Source organism: Penaeus chinensis, chromosome 22 (assembly GCF_019202785.1).
Source record: "Penaeus chinensis breed Huanghai No. 1 chromosome 22, ASM1920278v2, whole genome shotgun sequence".
Classification (NCBI taxonomy): Eukaryota; Metazoa; Arthropoda; class Malacostraca; order Decapoda; family Penaeidae; genus Penaeus; species Penaeus chinensis.
The window spans coordinates 18,475,444-18,495,443 of record NC_061840.1 but is presented as its reverse complement, the minus strand read 5'-3'; the positions used below and the strand labels follow the sequence as shown (position 1 = coordinate 18,495,443).

The 20,000-nt window shown below is 36.6% G+C and overlaps 1 protein-coding gene across 2 annotated transcripts in view; it reads right to left on the bottom strand.

Annotated features, from left to right (window-relative positions):
- Window positions 1-13,972: 13,972 nt before the first annotated feature.
- LOC125037110 (glycine receptor subunit alpha-2-like) overlaps window positions 13,973-20,000 on the bottom strand; it is a 28,879-nt gene continuing 22,851 nt past the window's right edge. Inside the window, exons 6-8 of one of the 2 annotated variants that reach the window (XM_047630117.1) lie at window positions 18,632-18,792; window positions 16,171-16,318; window positions 13,973-14,178 (exon numbers count right to left, since the gene is read on the bottom strand). In XM_047630117.1, the coding sequence (XP_047486073.1) occupies window positions 13,999-14,178; window positions 16,171-16,318; window positions 18,632-18,792 (489 nt within the window). In that variant the 3' untranslated portion in view covers window positions 13,973-13,998. The remainder of the gene's footprint in view (window positions 14,179-16,170; window positions 16,319-18,631; window positions 18,793-20,000) is intronic. The other variant, XM_047630118.1, reaches the window with a different exon arrangement.

Here is a 20,000-nt window from a genome sequence, read left to right as displayed (position 1 = left end):
GAAGGAGAAGAAGACAAACAAACATGCGTCCAGTTGCTAACATACGTAATATGCCAGGTGCTGCAGATGACCCCCCTACCCCACCTCTCACCCCTCGCATCACGATATTCATCCTGTTTGAACTTGGAACTGCATCGATAATTGACCCTGTTACAGACGAGTGATCACCTCTCCTAATTCATCATAATCCATAAAGGTTCCTTTAACGATGCCTAATACGCTCACCTGAAGGGTATCTCACCCCATCCCCTCCTCTCCAAAGCAATAATAAAAATAAGAATACGAGGAAGAAGAAGCACACAAACAAACAAACAAACATGCATCCAGCAGCTGACATACGCAAAGTCCGAGAACAGGGGACCCCTCGTTCCCTTCCTACTGGCTAGACCAACATTCCCAGGCACAGCATGCCCACCCACGAACCACCGAAAGAGGGTAAAATAGATATTCTCAACTGCTCTCCGGATGCGATACGGGTCAAGGATATTGATCTGAAAGGCATGTTTTGACACGTCGTTTACCCTAAATCGCTAAAGCATCCCAATATTAAATATACATTTAGTACAAACAAACAGACACAAACACTAATCAAATCGCCCGATAACGACGATGCTGTCTCGTCTTGAGGTGTAACCAAACAAGAAAAGGAAATCCATTTTAACCCTTACTAAGATTGATAATGCATTGCGTAAATAATTTACACACACACACACACACACACACATGTATATATGCATATGTGTGTGTGTCTATATACATATAGATTTATATGTTTCAGATTCATTTAATTGTAATTATTTTGTGGTTATGGCTGTAATAAAACAACTCTAATTTTATGTGATGCCATTTTATTTATATATATATATATAATATGAAGAACGTATCAGTAAGATGTTAAACTTTGCCGACACTAAGTAAAATTTCACACATAAAAATTGTCGATCTCCCCAACGCTGCGATACATTTTTAAGTAGAATAAAATAAAATAAATACATGTAGAATGTTTGGTAGAATACTTGCTTTTGCAATATCTTTCCTCATTTGTTTTTCTTAACCTTACTCTTACCTTTCATAGATCTTTTCAGATATCCTCTGTGGGAAGGATAACACATTAAATAGAGTTAATATAATTAGATTTAAAAACTGATTTATATCTTTTAAAAATTCTGTCGTATAAATTTATACAACGACTACTGAAGACTAATTCAAGCAATAATGCTCATGAAAGATGTGATTTTAAATGTGAATTTTTATTTCTTAGCTATTAGGATAAAGAGCTCTTTCCAATGTCAGAAATAAAAGTGATATAACATGACTATCATGGTTATAAATAACGCAGAATTCAGATCACGAAGCCTTAGGAAGGTGCGATCCACCCAGCCCTGTATGTCTCCAGTAGTTTAATTGATATTTGGAGACGAAATTTGTATGCAATTCCTCCTGCACTCTATGTAATGTATGATTATTAGTGCAGATCCCCAATGTATAGCATCAATTATTTAGATGATTATCTTGAGGATTACAACATTTCTTAATCATTTTTCAGCAAAACTTTATTCACCTCTTTGTAACTCGTATTTATATTCGATAAATGTTCTCATTTATTGTCATTGGTGTTCGAATAACGTTATTATAATCATAAGATCAACAACAAAAAATACCCCCAAAAATCAAGGAATAACAATAAAATAAAAATAATAACACACGAATAACAAAAAAGTAACAGACGATAAGTTAAAATTGAAATGACAATTACTACGAAAAGAGCAACGCTTGTTTGATTTTTTTTTTAATCTATGTTAAATATACGGTTTCTTTGAATAATGACCCTTTAGTTATCATTGAAATGTGCAATAGAGAACTATCTAATTTACATACTATATTGAGCTGCGTCGTGTCTGAAACGGAGTTAGAAAAAAAAAAAAAAAACAATTTATAATGAATAATCTTTTAGATCTTGTCGGCAGCATCAGTATCGTCTCTGAGTCGCACGTTGAAGGAACCAGGATCGAGACCAGAGTAAATCCTCTTTGGCTTCGGGAAAAGTAACCAGGTGTTTGTTGACACTTGCTCGTGTTTGGTGGTTCACGAGTGTTCTCCAAGGAGATAACGTCCCCCTCTCGAGGTCAGAGGTCACTCAGGTCGGCTGCTATGCAGAAAGGCAGCAACGGGCCACTTGATTATAACCTAGATTCTTCAATTGCTGGTTCTGGTTGGCCGACTCGGTAGCTGTTTTGCAGTATTTTCGATTTAATTTATAATATAAGACCTTTAGTCTCCATTTTTTTTTAGTCTTATCTTCGGACAATTAGCAATATCATCACATTTATCTGCTAAATTATAATATAAAAATATGTAAGTCATCAGTCCTTTCTACCTATGTGCTATATGATACTACTTAAGTAATTCTCGCAAGTCTCTTTGACACTATCGTTAATGTAAAACGTATTTTATTGTATATAAACAGGAATACTTATTGATGTATGTATAGCTGTGTTGCTTTTCCTTAATATATAGTATCCTTTTCCTTCCCCTAACGTACGCAGAGTAATTAAGAAACTTCTCTGTACAGTGGCAATATAATTTAATGATAGGAATGGGAATGAGTTCATGCACTGCATCGCGTGTGAAATGATCGAGAATTTATGAATAGATTAATAAAAAAGAGAATTTATGAGTGGTATAATAATGACAATAACAACAACAACAATAATAATAAATATTTCAAGAATGTGTGTGACTATTATTATTATTATTATTATTATTATTATTATTATTATTATTATTATTATTATTATTATTATTATTATTATTATTATTATTATTATTATTATTATTATTATTATTATTATTATTATTATTATTATTATTATTATTATTATTATTATTATTATTATTATTATTATTATTATTATTATTATTATTATTATTATTATTATTATTATTATTATTATTATTATTATTATTATTATTATTATTATTATTATTATTATTATTATTATTATTATTATTATTATTATTATTATTATTATTATTATTATTATTATTATTATTATTATTATTATTATTATTATTATTATTATTATTATTATTATTATTATTATTATTATTATTATTATTATTATTATTATTATTATTATTATTATTATTATTATTATTATTATTATTATTATTATTATTATTATTATTATTATTATTATTATTATTATTATTATTATTATTATTATTATTATTATTATTATTATTATTATTATTATTATTATTATTATTATTATTATTATTATTATTATTATTATTATTATTATTATTATTATTATTATTATTATTATTATTATTATTATTATTATTATTATTATTATTATTATTATTATTATTATTATTATTATTATTATTATTATTATTATTATTATTATTATTATTATTATTATTATTATTATTATTATTATTATTATTATTATTATTATTATTATTATTATTATTATTATTATTATTATTATTATTATTATTATTATTATTATTATTATTATTATTATTATTATTATTATTATTATTATTATTATTATTATTATTATTATTATTATTATTATTATTATTATTATTATTATTATTATTATTATTATTATTATTATTATTATTATTATTATTATTATTATTATTATTATTATTATTATTATTATTATTATTATTATTATTATTATTATTATTATTATTATTATTATTATTATTATTATTATTATTATTATTATTATTATTATTATTATTATTATTATTATTATTATTATTATTATTATTATTATTATTATTATTATTATTATTATTATTATTATTATTATTATTATTATTATTATTATTATTATTATTATTATTATTATTATTATTATTATTATTATTATTATTATTATTATTATTATTATTATTATTATTATTATGAATTATTATTATTGCTATTATTGTTATTACTATTATTATTATTATTATTGTTGTGTTGTTGTTGTTATTGTTATTTATTATGAATTATTCGCTATTTATTAATCATTTTTATTATGATCATTTAATATCATCTATTATTATGATTATTTATCATAATCAATTATTATTATTGTTTTTTTTTTGTGGTAGGGACTTTACTATGTAAGCAATATCAATTTACATTTTCAATATAAAGGATTGTGATAACTTACATTTAATATACATCCATATATAATTCCATATGAATCCACATGCATTTTTTTTTTGGGGGGGGGGGGGCGAGAGAGCTAAATGAACTACAATCAGCGAGAGTTACAGTTAACGAGATCCAGACTCACCTTTTGTATCGTACAAATTGCTTCCTCGTAAGATTGCAGTTTATCCACCAAGTCGTTGTATTTTGGAGGAAGGTCCTCAGTAGCCGGCAATAAAAGAAACTTAATGCAAGGCATTGTCAAATTCCTTATCTATCTACTTAACAGTTCCTACCCTTTGCATGACATGCATGTAGTCTTCATATAACTAATGAGTTGAGGATAATGAAATAGATCGACGGCACTCCTCACTAAAACTGAGCAAATTTATACCTACTTTCTATTATGATGCTCCATGTACGACCGTAAAGAGTGCATGCTAGCCATCATTAATGATTGCAGTTATTGATTACGTCATGGTCATTGGTTACGTCATATATATATATATGTACACACACACACACACACATATACACACACACACACACACACATACTCCCTCCCCCTCCCATATATATATGTATACATATGTATATATATAGTCATATATGTATATGTACAACACATATATGTGTGTATATATATACTCCCTCCCCCCATATATATATGTATATATATATTTACAAATATATATAAATACATATACATGTGTCCATATATATATATATATATATATATATATATGGTAGAAAAAAACACAATGTACAACTAGATTTATTGATAGTGAGACAACAGTTACGGAATCCACCTGGATTCCATCCTCAGATCTGAAAGGGAAAGGGAGAGGAGGGGGTATAAAACAGAGAGAGGAAAGGGAACGCGGTAACACGGGGCAGGTGAGGGCAGACGAACGGAAACGAAGGGAGGTCAGATTAGGTCGGAGGGTCGTGCGGACTGTGTGCAGGGTGGCCGGCGTACGGAGAAGGCGGAGGATGTGGGAAGCGAGGAGACTGTCGGCTGGAGAAAAGTCAAGTTGAAATTAGGCAGCAGCTTTATTAAGGATTCCACCAGTCTGCGGGCGTGGACGTCAGCGGAAGGAAAGACAATTCGCGCCGCTGACCAGTCCATCTGATGGCCTGTATCCCACTGAGGGCAGAAGAGAGCGTTGTTTTTGTGTCCCCTGGATACAGCGTACTTATGTTGAGACAGGCGCTTAGTGAGACTGGCGCCCGTCACGCCAAAGTATTGCTTATCACAGAACAAGGAACAGCATAGGTGCCCACCTTCGAGGAAGAGGGTGGGCTGGTATGGACCAGCTCACCTGGCGAAATATCAGCCTGCAGTTGAGAGTGTAAAGAGGGCGGCTGAGAGAGTAGATCTCCTCAGTGTAGGGCAGGCTGAGTCTCTTTAGGAGAAACCATAGTATCAACACGGTAGAGTGTTTTCACCATTTATATATATATATATATATATATATATATATATATATGCATATGTATATATGTATATATATATAGCCATATACACACACACATATATATATATACACATTTATATGTACAAATATATGTATATATATATGTATATATATATACATGCGTACATATATATATTTATATTTGTATACACACACATACACGTTATATATATGTTTATATATATATATATATATACATATATATATATATATATACATATATATATGTATATATATATACATATATATATGTATATATATATACATATATATATATATATATATATATATATATATACATATATATATGTATATATATACATATATATATATATATGTTTTTTATTTATTTATATATATGTAAGTATATATATATATACTTACTTATAGTGTGTGTGGGTCTGTATCAATGCACTGCAGGACACAGGCCCCTTTCATTTTTTTTTTTTTTTTTTTTAGCGTCCCCGTTGCCTGTTTGGATGCTCCTCGTAATCAGCCGCTTGAGTCACGCCTTCCCCTTCAACACCTGCGTTTGACCTCTCAATAAACATTTGAGGGAGGCCTATGCCCTTGCAGTGGGATGATAGGCTGAGGAATGACACTGTCTTTCACACAAACACACACACGCGCATATACAACGTAATCACACAAACACGCACCGAAAACATAAAACAAATAAACAAAACTGATATATACTATACGGACATAAACACTTTTTCATACACATACATACATAGATGCCTAAAATAGTTCCACCAGACATCGAGCAATGGCTAGAAGAGAGATCATTTTCGCGGTCAATTTTGGCGGGAAAAAGGCACACAGGTGGTTTGTCTCCGTGGCTGAGGCGACAAGGCTGTGGCTCCAAAGGGCCTGTTTAAGAGCCTCTCTTGTGACCTGCTCTCGTGGTCTTGTAGAACGTACCATTCACCCAGAGGGGGCGTGGCACTCCAGTTGTCACTCCACACATATACCTGTATAACCTGCGCGTGATTCCCATAGTTCACCCCATCCCGTTTTCTTTCATTTTGTTTTCGCTTTTATTTATTGTATTCGTTTGTTTTATTGTTTCAGGTTTTAGTTCATGTTTGATTTGTATTTTATTTAGTTTTGTATTATTTTAAGGTCGTGTTTCACGGATACCTATTTTATAAAAATAATTTCTCAGTTCATGACGTGACACTGCACATTTGAATGATCACTGTTTTAAATATATATATATATATATATATATATATATATATATATATTTATTAATGATTTTATCTTTTAGTTAAGACTCATTTTATCGTCTTATTTTATTAATGATTGTTTTATAAATTCACGGGTTTCAATTTTACTGTTTTATTGATTTTAGTATGTTTTAGTTTATTCATAAACTCTTTTAGTTCACGTTTGTATGGCTTTTTATTAATGATTTTGGTATTTTTAGGTTGTATGAATCATTTCAATGACATTATGCATTTTATTTCGTTTTTATAAAGAAAAATTATCCAGTATGTTGTGACGTCACGAGTTCCTAAGTTTCCCGGGAACGCAACAAATAAACAGTGTCAACTAGAACTTTGTTTGTGCCACATCCTCCTCTCTCTGCGAATCTACACTAAAGGTTGTACTGGTTCTTGTTTACTTGCCTAAGTTTTGAAAATGCTGGACGTGTTAAGCATAATTGAAGGCAATTCTTATAATATTTTACATATATGAAGCTCAAATAACATAAAACCTAAATCCAGTGATGTTCATTTTAGATACTAGTTCTTTTTACTTTTTATTTTATCTTTCTTATTTTTTGTTAACAGTGTATATATGTATCAAGTGCTTGCCTTTTATTTACGGTTATATTTACTTTTCTTACCTGTACTTTTATTGATCTTATACTCTACTTTTACTTATCTTTTTACTGATTCTTTTTACTCTACTCTTATCATGCTTTTACCATACTTTTACTGACCTTTTACTCTACTGTTACCATACCTTTAATACTTACTGATCTTTTACCGAGCTATCGGTATGTTATGTTTTACTTTCCCTGTTCGTTAATTTTACCCTTATTCCCGACTGTCAACTTTCTACTATACGCTTCTGTGCCTACCGATCGTGAACCACTACTGCTATTGCTCGTGCTACCACTACTGCTATTGCTCGTGCTGTCACTACTGCTATTGCTGGTGCTACCACTACTGCTATTGCTCGTGAACCACAACTGCTATTGCTCGTGCTACCACTACTGCTATTGCTCGTGAACCACAACTGCTATTGCTCGTGCTACCACTACTGCTATTGCTCGTGAACCACAACTGCTATTGCTCGTGCTACCACTACTGCTATTGCTCGTGAACCACAACTGCTATTGCTCGTGCTACCACTACTGCTATTGCTCGTGAACCACAACTGCTATTGCTCGTGCTACCACTACTGCTATTGCTCGTGAACCACAACTGCTATTGCTCGTGCTACCACTACTGCTATTGCTCGTGAACCACAACTGCTATTGCTCGTGCTACCACTACTGCTATTGCTCGTGAACCACTACTGCTATTGCTCGTGCTACCACTACTACTATTGCTCGTGCTACCACTACTGCTGCTATTGCTCGTGCTACCACTACTGCTATTGCTCGTGCTGTCACTACTGCTATTGCTCGTGAACCACAACTGCTATTGCTCGTGAACCACAACTGGTATTGCTCGTGAACCACAACTGCTATTGCTCGTGAACCACAACTGCTATTGCTCGTGCTGTCACTACTGCTATTGCTCGTGAACCACAACTGCTATTGCTCGTGAACCACAACTGCTATTGCTCGTGAACCACAACTGCTATTGCTCGTGCTACCACTACTGCTATTGCTCGTGAACCACAACTGCTATTGCTCGTGCTACCACTACTGCTATTGCTCGTGCTACCACTACTGCTATTGCTCGTGCTACCACTACTGCTGCTATTGCTCGTGCTACCACTACTGCTATTGCTTGTGCTACCACTACTGCTGCTATTGCTCGTGCTACCACTACTGCTATTGCTCGTGCTACCACTACTACTGCTATTGCTCGTGCTACCACTACTACTACTATTGCTACTATTTCTACAGTAGAAGGACACTAGAGAAAGATAAAAGCAGCAGTGTTAGACCTTTCAAAGGAATATTATTGTCTCATTTCAAGAGGAGTGAACGGGACCCCTAATTTTCAATTTTCACATGGTCCCTAAGCCTCTCTTGCCTCACGGGAGATTTCAATTCAGGCTCCTCTGCACGGATGGTACCTGGCCTTGAGTTAGGAGTATATCTTACAATCTCTCTCGTCTCACATACCGGAAAAGCCATGTGGTTCTTATCTCACAGTAATTCCACTGTCCTCAGCCGACTCCAACAGGTCTACCCGTGACAACGACGAAGTGACCTAAGAACACGCTAATTCAACCCTTATTGCTCGTGAACAATTTCCATGCTATTTTTCTGATGTCTCTGTGTATACCTATGTCTTGATTATACTCAAAATGTTCGTTAGAAAATGCTTATTCTGAATCACTAAGTATGTTATCGCTATTTTTGTATATATTCAAATGTCCTTATGTTTTATGAATACTCAGCATTTTTTTATCCTTATCACAAAGCTTTTTAGTCTTGTAAACACCATAACTCTTCTTACATACAACCGTATATAAGGTACCTTTGTTCCTTCACCACGAAACCACCATGTTACCATATGTATTGGAATTTATGTTCATTCAAATTCTTTAATGTTTTCCATTATTAAATGTTGCAAACGAAGTTTGTTCATAGAAATTTCTGAGCAGTCCAGACAGACCGCTCGCCACAGCGAGCCGGGCAGGTCGCTCCGCTCTTCCAAGGGCACCTCTGCCTTGCCTGTCCTCTGTATCCCACTTACCACACTCCCGTACAAATAAAGTTTAGAAGCTGCGACAACTTTCACTTTCAAGAAGCAAACAAAGCAACACCATACAAAGAGAGGAGAGAGAGAAGATAAGTCCACCACTAACATTACAGCTTCATTACAGTATTTTAATCCCTGTATTTTTAGATGGGATGTTTTTCGCACTTGAAATCCACGTTTCGCTGTCTCTTTCCTTCTGTCTGTCTCTTTTTCTTCCATTCTCTCTCTCTCACTCTATCTCTTCATCTATCTAGTTATCTATCCCTATCTACTCTTTCATTCTTCTTTTTCTCACTTTTTGCTATCAATAGAGAGGAAGGAAAGAAAGGAAGGTAGAGGGGGGTAGGGGATGGAAGGAGAGCGGAGGGTAGAGGGAAAGGAGGATGGAGAAGAGGAAAAGAAGGGGGGGGGGGGAAGAGGAAGGAGGGGAAGAAGAGGAGAGGGGAGGGAAAAATGGGAAGACGGAGGGAGAGCAGAGGGAAGGGGGCACGATAGACCACCACAACCTCATCCAGGTTCGACTGACCCAACGTATTCAAATCTGCGCGAGTGCACACACAAATCGTCCGCATGCGAGTGTGTGTGTACATTCATGCACACACATCGCCCGCGCGCGAATTGGCATAGAGGTAAGACAAACTGAATGCGATGGTGGGTGGGTCTATCGTGGTGTGGCGGTGGATTGAGAGCCACCGACAGTGATTACCTGGACAATTGCTCTCCTTATTATTGGTCGGCCGCCCCAGTGTAAAGACCCAGTCAACCCTGACAGAAAACATGCCTGTGCCCTCAGGCTCGAGGTACTCTTTTAGCCAAGGGATAAGAGAACTTACCCCTACAGAAAAGGGTTCAGGGAGTGATTTTAATCACAAAGAATGTGAAGAGCAGCCTTAGCATGTAGCATGCAGGTGATGGATCCAAAGGAACGACACAGACCGATACGGTTTAGCACCATCGGCCTCGCAGGAGTTGCCAGAACGAGGTCGCAAGCGGCTACGAACTGCCTTCGAAACTCCGGCTCCGGATTTTTCCATAGGGTTGACTCCCGAAGCCTTTTCATCTTATAGATACCACAAGGCAGTGGATTGTTTTGTATAGGGTGGACTCCCATACCACGATGCTTGAGTTTATGAATGCACTCACACACACACACACACATGTGTATGTGTGTGTGTGTATGTATGTATGTATGTATGTATGTATATATATATATACATGTATATACAAACATACATATATATATATATATATATATATATATATATATATGTATATACATGTATATACATACATATATATATATATGTATGTATGTATATACATGTATATATATATACATACATACATACATACATACAGACACACACACACATACACATGTGTGTGTGTGTGTGAAAATCCGCACGCACATTACGCGCATGTGGATGCGTGTTCATTCATGCACACACACAGATTTGCTAGAGTTGGGTAAATCAGACCTAGATACGGTAGTGGGTGAGTCTATCGTAGATATGAAGGTGGGTTGAGAACCACCAATAATAATTACCTCACCAACTCCTCCCCTGGGGAAGGATCATGGGTCAGCCACCACAGGATAAAGACCCAGTCAACTGCATGGCGCCAAGTAGTCCGTCAAACACTGCATATATATATATATATATATATATATATATATATATATATATATAACACCTCTATTTCATGGGGTATAGAGGAAAGGGAAGACCTAAGACTAGGTATAGTGATAACATCCAAGAGCCATAATTGTTCAATTCTGAACTATTTGTCCTTGATGACATATGTGTGTGTGTGTGTGTGTGTCTATGATGTATGTATGGATATACACATATAGTTAGATAGAAAGTATATATATATGTATATGTGTATATACACATACATACATACATATACATTCACATACATATATATATATATACATATACATACATACATATATACATACACAACAATATCTATCTATCTATCTATTTATATATATACATATATACATATATACACATATTCATTCATATTCATCCCCTCTACTTGGCGCCATGCTGACATCACGTAGTTGACTGGGTCTTTATCCTGTGGTGGCTAATCCGTAGTCCTTCCCCAGGGGAGGAGTTGGTTAGGTAATCATTGTTGGTGGTTCTCAACCCACCTTCATTTCTATGATAGACTCACCCACTACCTTCCTGTCCTTCTCGCCGTCATCCGCAGCCGGGCGACCAGGACGAGATGACGTCACATTAGCATTCTGTATGTGAACAAGGGCAGTTACAGGCACCTATGAAACACTGGTTGTTTATTTCATGACCCTTTATTGTTATCACAGGTATTTTCGTATTTGTCAGTTGCAGGGACGTTACATATGCATCAGATGAGTTACAAAACCTAGACAGCTGGTTGCATTGTGGGCAACGAAGACCTCGGAGGTTTCGAACGCGGCCTCGTTGTGCTGAGGAGTTGTCTGGACGAGCAAGACGAGGGTTCCGAACGCAGCATTATTTCCTCATTTGTCTAATAAATTGTCCACCGCTTTGTCACCGCCTCTATCATCATCATTATTATTATCTTAATTAATAAGTATTCATTTTATTATACTTAAAGCATTTTTCATGTTGCTTCTTCACATTTGGTAACGTTTCTTATTTTCAGATTAGGCGTTTTTAAACAGCTTTATTTGTTTTATTTAAAAAATAATAAGACCTCATTAATTAAAAAGACTTTTTATATGCTGTCCAACTTTTGTGTATTTGTTACCTACATACACAGAGCAAGAGGTAATATAATTCTAAGACCCAACTATCAACACAAGTTAATTATCGTGTGTGTGTTTGTAGACGAGAGTAATGTAAACAAATAGACTAAATAAATAATTCATGTGTTTAATGTGCAAATTTGCATGACTGTGACAATTAGAAATATGCCATGGATTAACATCATTACTGCAGATGGAGGTGACAGATGCTTATCACATTCTTCTTTTGTATTGTGGTATGTTTTTTTTTTTTTTTTTTTTTTGCCTGATTTGTTGATACGTTACTTTCACAAAGAACAATTACTAAATGATATTAAATAGGAAGTGGTTTTGTTCTTCACTATCGGATGTTTAAAAATGTTTTAAACTAATAAATGTAATAGACATTAGAGTTCAAATAGCACTATGATAAACACTATGGTTACTATGAGTTTGAGATAGTTGATATTATATCATATTCTGGAATAACGTGAGTAGAGTCAGTTCCAAGACCCGAAATGTTTATTTTTTAGGTAAATGAAAATCGCAAGGCTTCAAAGTCAGTTTATTTCCAAAAAATGTGTGGAACAAAGAGAACAAGGGAAACAGCCTAACTCTTAGGGAATAAGCTCGCTTTTCTCAGGCCGAGAATTAATGTTGTAGAGCCAATGTAATCACTTATGCGTACACGTATTCACTAGCATTCAGCCCGAACTAATCTCCCTTCTATACTTGCTCTCAGTTATCTTATTCACTTACAAGCATTACCTGACTGCATATAACAGAGGAGGGAAGGGAATGCCTGAGCTTGTAACTGCATAGAGCTCCTCAGAGATGTGGGCTTGTGGATCCCACCGCTGCCACCAATGTATTGTGTTGCGTTACTAAGCTTCAAAAGTGAATTATATATATATATTTCTCTTTCTTTCTCCCCAACTTTCATAGTCATTCAATCTTTCATTCTTTTTTTTTCACTCTTACTGTAATTCTCTCATTCTCCCTTTCATCGTCTCTCTCTTCACCTAATCTTACGCTCTCTCTGTTTTCCTTTTTCTTTGAGGAGTAGTAATACATGTATAAATTTGCTATATACAAAAACACACAGTCATGAGGACAAATACAAAAACCGAGAAAACACTTATTCTCTCTTTCTCTCTTACACACATCTAAATATATTCTAAAGGAGATATGACAATAAACTGGATGAAAATGTATCACTTTTAACTTAAACCATTATTTCCATATACTATCAACGAAAGGAAAAAATGTATTCATATATATCATATATATATCTTCCCTTAATCAGAATATGAATGAAAGCCAGAGTAAATTAAGCCAATTAGCATAGAGTAGGCGTACCAATCTCTTCCTACCATGCTTCTCATTGCCTCCTTCACCAGGGTTACCAACAGGACATATAAGATATTGATGGGATGGAAATTCTTAAGACTAAACTCCCAGGGACGCGAGCGAGAATAAACACGTGTGTTTTCAAAGCAGGTGTTAAGACAACCAGTACCATTTTATTCGTCGTTGTTTTCCCGTTTCCATTATCTCTTTTCTCCGTTTCCTCCTCTTCCCTCACCTTCCTCTCTTCTCCTCCTTCTTCCCTGACCCTTTCCCCACCTTCCTTACTTCCTTCCTTCCTCCTTCATCCCTAACCCCTTCCCCTTTCCCCTCCATCCTTCTCCCTCACTCCTCGTCTTCCTTCCAAGACCTTCACAAGTAGCTCCAGAAGGTGATCCAGTAGATGCAGTTGAGGATAGCGAAGGAGAGCGGGAAGAGGTAGCGAGAGCCTCTGTCCACCATAATGGCCCTGGCGCGCCTCTCCTGGGCCGAGGTCTTCGGGGCCATGGGTCGCGGCAGGGGGGGTTCGCCCGTCAGGAACCGAGCACTTTCCTGCCGGGGGAGAGAGAAAGAGAGAGAGAGAGAGAGAGGGTAAGCTAGGTTAGCTTGGGTCAGGTCTGTTCGGCTCGAGGTCAGGTTATAGAGGGTGAGTCAGCTGTGTTGGTGTGTCTAAAGGCAGGTATTTCAAATTCTTTCTAATTTTCTGGACTTTGTCCCTTTTTTATATTAGTAAAGAAACGAAGAGTTAGAACATAAATGGCATAACCAAAAAAAAAAAAAAAAAAAAAAAAAAAAAACATTATTAAGATCATGAAAATAATGAAAAGTATATCTAATAATGAAATTCAATATAGATATGCAAGTATACCAATACCACAGAGAATGGCACACAAGAAAAACAAAATGAACCAGAATTTAAAAATAAGACAAAGAGAAATATTTATACGAAAGGAAATACAATTACGGAATCGCACGAACATTACAGTCCACATAACGAAATAGAAGAGAAGCTTACACACTAATATCCTCCATAACACAGGGTATATTTATCTTAATTAAGAGATTATCACCTGAGCGTCTATTGCCTCATTTATGTTGGAGATTTTTATATTTCACGTTTTCAATTAGCGTCGATGTGCTTTGCTATTTTTATTGTTTTTTTGTGTTTTTATTTATATTGGGCTCGTTTCCCTCCTCTTCCCGCAATTTAGGTATTATCTTCCAAAAGTTTTTCTCTTTTCTCTTGCATTATTGAGTTTCCTCTTTATTACTTTCTTGAACCGTTTACTCGTTCATTTATTTAATGATGCTCTAATTTTCTTCATTTCTTCGATTATATTGTTATATTTGATTATATTGTGTGTTCATAGATTAATCGAGGCCATTATTCGCACAGCCGGTTAAGCGCCATAATTAGAAGACGAAAAAAAAAGACGTTTAAAATTCGCGACATTCAAAGTGCTATATCTCGGTAACCAGCAGAGGTATCCAGGTGTTCTGTTTTTCTTTTTTAAAGCTTGGAATGTGTAGTTTTACGTTATGATAGCAGTATAATGGTATGGTTAAGGCGAAAATACTGAATGCATTTTTTACCATTATCGAAATTCATGGACACTGTTAACCAATAGTTTGTAGTTTCCACCCACACTATTACGAATTATTGGTGTCAGTTTCGTGTTTGTTTAAGCTTAGGATCTGTTCAAAATGATAAGAAATCATAACACATCAAAATCATGCATAATAATGATAGCATATATTAAAACGAAAGGAAGAGAATGGATAAAAAAAAATCAACAGCTTTCATCCAGCATCATAATCCAAATGGATAAGAAGAGAACAAAGCATTATTTGGCGCTATTTTTTTTTTGTTTTTTTTTTTTTGGTTGTTGTTTTCTTTATCATATTCGAACAGATCATTGCCTACGTCATCATCCCTCCCATCGTCCTCTGTGAGCGAGAGAGGGATCACGGAAAACAGCAGTGTATACAATACGAGTGCGGTTTCTTGACAATCTAATGCAGGCGGTGGTCCAATGTCTCTGTCTAGCGTCAGTGGCCAGTGTCAGTAGACAGTGTCAGTGTCTAGGGTCATCTCAAGCTAGCTTTATCATCGGCCCGCCTGACCAGAGGCGTAGAGAAAGTCTCTTAGCTGTGTAACTTCGCAATGACTTTATGATTATTAAATCTTCTCGCTTCGCTCTCCGCCTCTGGACATCGTGTTGTGTTTCCTCATTTTCCACAAAAGATATAAAGATTATACTCCCTGAACACCTGTGGCGCTCTTAGAGGGTAAGAAACCTACACCGGCGGAAAACGTGTTACGGGAAGAGGATTTTCGACCTTTTCGTGTTTGGGTTTGAGATCAATGTTGCTTCCACATAATTCTAGACACTGTGATCAGCTGACTTTCCAAGTGTGTTACGAAGGGCATATTACTTATGAAAAATTGCTTTGTTTTATACTTATAGTCTTTACTCTATTTATGGTTATGTTATTTACTTTAATTTATTTATGCAACTAAAAGACGCAAATCAGGTCACGTACTTGACTGACCTTGATGGACGTGTAGGTGACCTTGGCTGCCTTGGGGTCGGGGTTTTGACCTTGTGCCCCGGCCTTCTTGTCGTCACCCGGACCATCGCCCAGGATCACGTTCACCACCGCGTACTCCATAAGGGCCATGAACACGAACCTGCAGAAGGGGGACGTCGCCCTTAAAGGTTGGAGGCATTGAAAGGTGGCTTGAGGGAGGGACACGCGCGCTCGTGCTCAAAGATGTCAATATTAGTATGTGTGTACATATTTATACGCATATATTTACACATATATACATATATGTATATATACATATATAAACATATATATATATATATATGTATATATATATATATATATATATATATATATATATATATATATATATATACATATACACATATACACATATACATACACATATGCACACACACACTCACACACACACACACACACACACACACACACACACACACACACACACACACGCACGCTCGCACAAGCATATACACATATGTATCTATATATACACATATATACACACATACATATATATGTATGTATATATATATATATATATATATATATATATATATATATGTACACACACACACACACACACACACACACAAACACATATGTATGTATATATATATATATATATATATATATATATATATATATATATATATATATATATGTATGTGTGTGTGTGTGTGTGTGTGTGTGTGTGTGTGTGTGTGTGTGTACATATATATATATATACATTCATATATATGTATGTGTGTATATATGTGTATATATAGATACATATGTGTATATGCTTGTGCGAGCGTGCGTGTGTGTGTGTGTGTGTGTGTGTGTGTGTGTGTGTGTGTGTGTGTGTGTGTGTGTGTGTGTGTGAGTTTGTGTGTGCATATGTGTATGTATATGTGTATATGTGTATATGTATATATATATATATATATATATATATATATATATATACATATATATATATATATATATATATATATATGTTTATATATGTATATATACATATATGTATATATGTGTAAATATATGCGTATACGCATATATATATATATATATATATATATATATATATATATATATATATATGTATATATATATACACACACACACACATATACATACATATGTATACACATATATGCATGCAAATATTTGCACTTGTACAATACCCAACCTCTGTACCCAAGTAAGCGCCACCCCCTATATAATCCCAGGCAAAATCCCGAAACAAGTAAACAAAACAAAGCAATATAGATACCCCCCCCCTCCCCTCCGCGTCCCTCGTTGCCTAGGCCTAAGAAAATCCTTGCGGACAGGCCTACTGGTTTCTCGTGCCTTCCGCTAATATCCCTGCTGTCCATAGAGGGGTTTCAGGGCCCTTTTATGCCTATCCGATGCACTGCCGGTATCTGGGGCCACCTGTTACGCTAGGGGAGGGGCGGGGTGGTGGTGAGGGGATGGGTATAGGGAGGGGGGTTAGGGAATAGGGTGGGGGAAGGGGGTTAAAGATGGGGGGATGGGGAAAGGATGCTTGTTAGGTTGGGGTGGAGGATGGGAGGTGAGGGATCTACTTTTTCATACATATGTATATATATATATATATATATATACACATATACACCCACATACATACATATATATATATATATATATATACATAAATACATATATATATATATATATATATATATATATACATATATACACCTTTTTTTCTCTCTCTATCTTTCCTCCTACCTCTTTCCCAATCCTTCTCCACCTCCCATCCCCTCTCCGTCCCCTCCCCTTCCCTCTTCTTCCCTTCCCTTGCCCTCTTCCTTCCCCCTTTCCTTCTATCCTTTCCCCCCGTTCCCGTCCCTTCTCCCCTCTCTCTCCCCTCCTTTCTCTTTTCCCCTCTCCCTCCTCTCCCCCTCCCCCTTCTCCCACCTCTTCTCCTTTTCCCTCCACCCCCTTTCCTTCCTTCTTCCCCACCTATTTCCCCTTCTCCCCCTTCTTCCTCCGCTTCCCCTGTCCCTCCCCTTCCCCTGTCCCTCCCCTGCCTCACCCTCCCTCTCCCTTCCGGTTGTCCTCTCCCCTTCCTTCCACCTCCCCTTCTCCCTTTCCCCTCTTCCCACCCTCTCTCCTCCTTCCGCTTCTCCCTTCCTTTATTTAATGCCTCATCTCCTCCTTCCCAACCCCTCTTCCCTTTCATCTCCTCTCTCCCATCTTCCCCCTACCCACTCCCTTTCCCCTTCTCCTTCCCCTCTTCCCTCTCCCTCTCCCCACCCCCACTCCCCTTTTTCCACCTACTTTCCCCTTTTCTCTCTCCCCTCTCCCCACCCCCACTCCCCTCTTTCCATCCCCTTTTCCTTCTCCCCTCTCCCCACCCCCTCTCCCCACCTCCTTTCTCCTCTCCCCTCCCCCCATCCCCTCTGCCCTCTCCCTACCAACTTACACAGTACAAGAGGACATGAACACGTCAATCGCCTTGATGTACGAGACAGGGGGAAGAGCTGCCTGACTCTTGGCGTGTTGGGTCGACAAGGTCAGCAGCGAGGTCACGCCTAAGGTCACACGAGCCGGGGCGATCTCGGGGCGGATCCAGAAGGAAATCCACTGTGGAGAGAGAGAGGAAAAGGTTTAAGAAATGGGGACAAAAGAGAGGAAGGAAGGAGGGATGGGAGGAAGTGAGGAGGGAGGGAGGGAGGGAGGGAGGGAGGGAGGAGAGATGTAGGGAGGGAAAGGAGAGTGAGTGAGTGAGAGAGAGAGTGAGAGAGAGAGAGAGAGAGAGAGAGAGAGAGAGAGAGAGAGAGAGAGAGAGAGAGAAAGATAGATAGATAGATAGATAGATAGATAGATAGATAGATAGAGAGAGAGAGAGAGAGAGAGAGAGAGAGAGAGAGAGAGAGAGAGAGAGAGAAGGGGGGAGTGAATGAGTGAGTGAGTGTGGGATAAAATGGAAGATGGGGGGGGGGGGGGGGAGGAGATGAATGGAGGGAAAAAAGGGGAAGAATTAAGTGAGAAGGAAGAGGGGAAAAAAGAGGTGGAGTCCGTGAGAGAAAGAAAGGGATAAAAGAAAGAAAGAAAAAAAGGAAGGAAGGAGGGAAGAAGGGATGGAGAGAAGGGAAGAGAGATAGAGATAGGAAGAATGGAGGGAAAAGGAAGAGAGAGAAAGAAAAAGGGTGGAGTGAGTGAGTGATAAGGTATATAATAGGTGAAGGAAAGAGGTAAAGTGAGGAGGGGGGGAAAGAGATAGATAGATAGATAGATAGATAGAGATAGATAGATAGAGAGAGAGAGAGAGAGAGAGAGAGAGAAGGGAACGAAAAGAGAATGAGTTAGTGTGAGAACATTAACAATAACATAAAAATTGCTAAGAAGATTTACGATTGAAGTAAGGCAATAATTGAAGGCAGCAAACATGAAGAAAGACAGCTTTTTATTTCTTCTGTCGTACTCTCTTTCAATAATAACCTATGTACTCTTTGAGTTACTCTCTCTCTCACTGTCTCTGTCTGTTCTCTCTCTCTCTCTCTCTCTCTCTCTCTCTCTCTCTCTCTCTCTCTCTCTTTTCTCTCTTTCTCTCTATCTCTCTCACTCTCTCTCTCTCTCTCTCACACACACACACACACACACGCTCTCTCTCTCTGTTCCTTCCCCCCCACCCCTTCTCTCTCTCTCTTTCCCTCTTTTTTTCTCTCTTTCTCCTTTCTCACATTTCGTACCAATAAAGGTCTTATGGTCCTTACGCCCCCCTCCCCCCCTCATCCCCCTCCCCCCCCTCATCCCTCAATCCTCTTACTCCCCCCCCCCCTCCTCCTTCT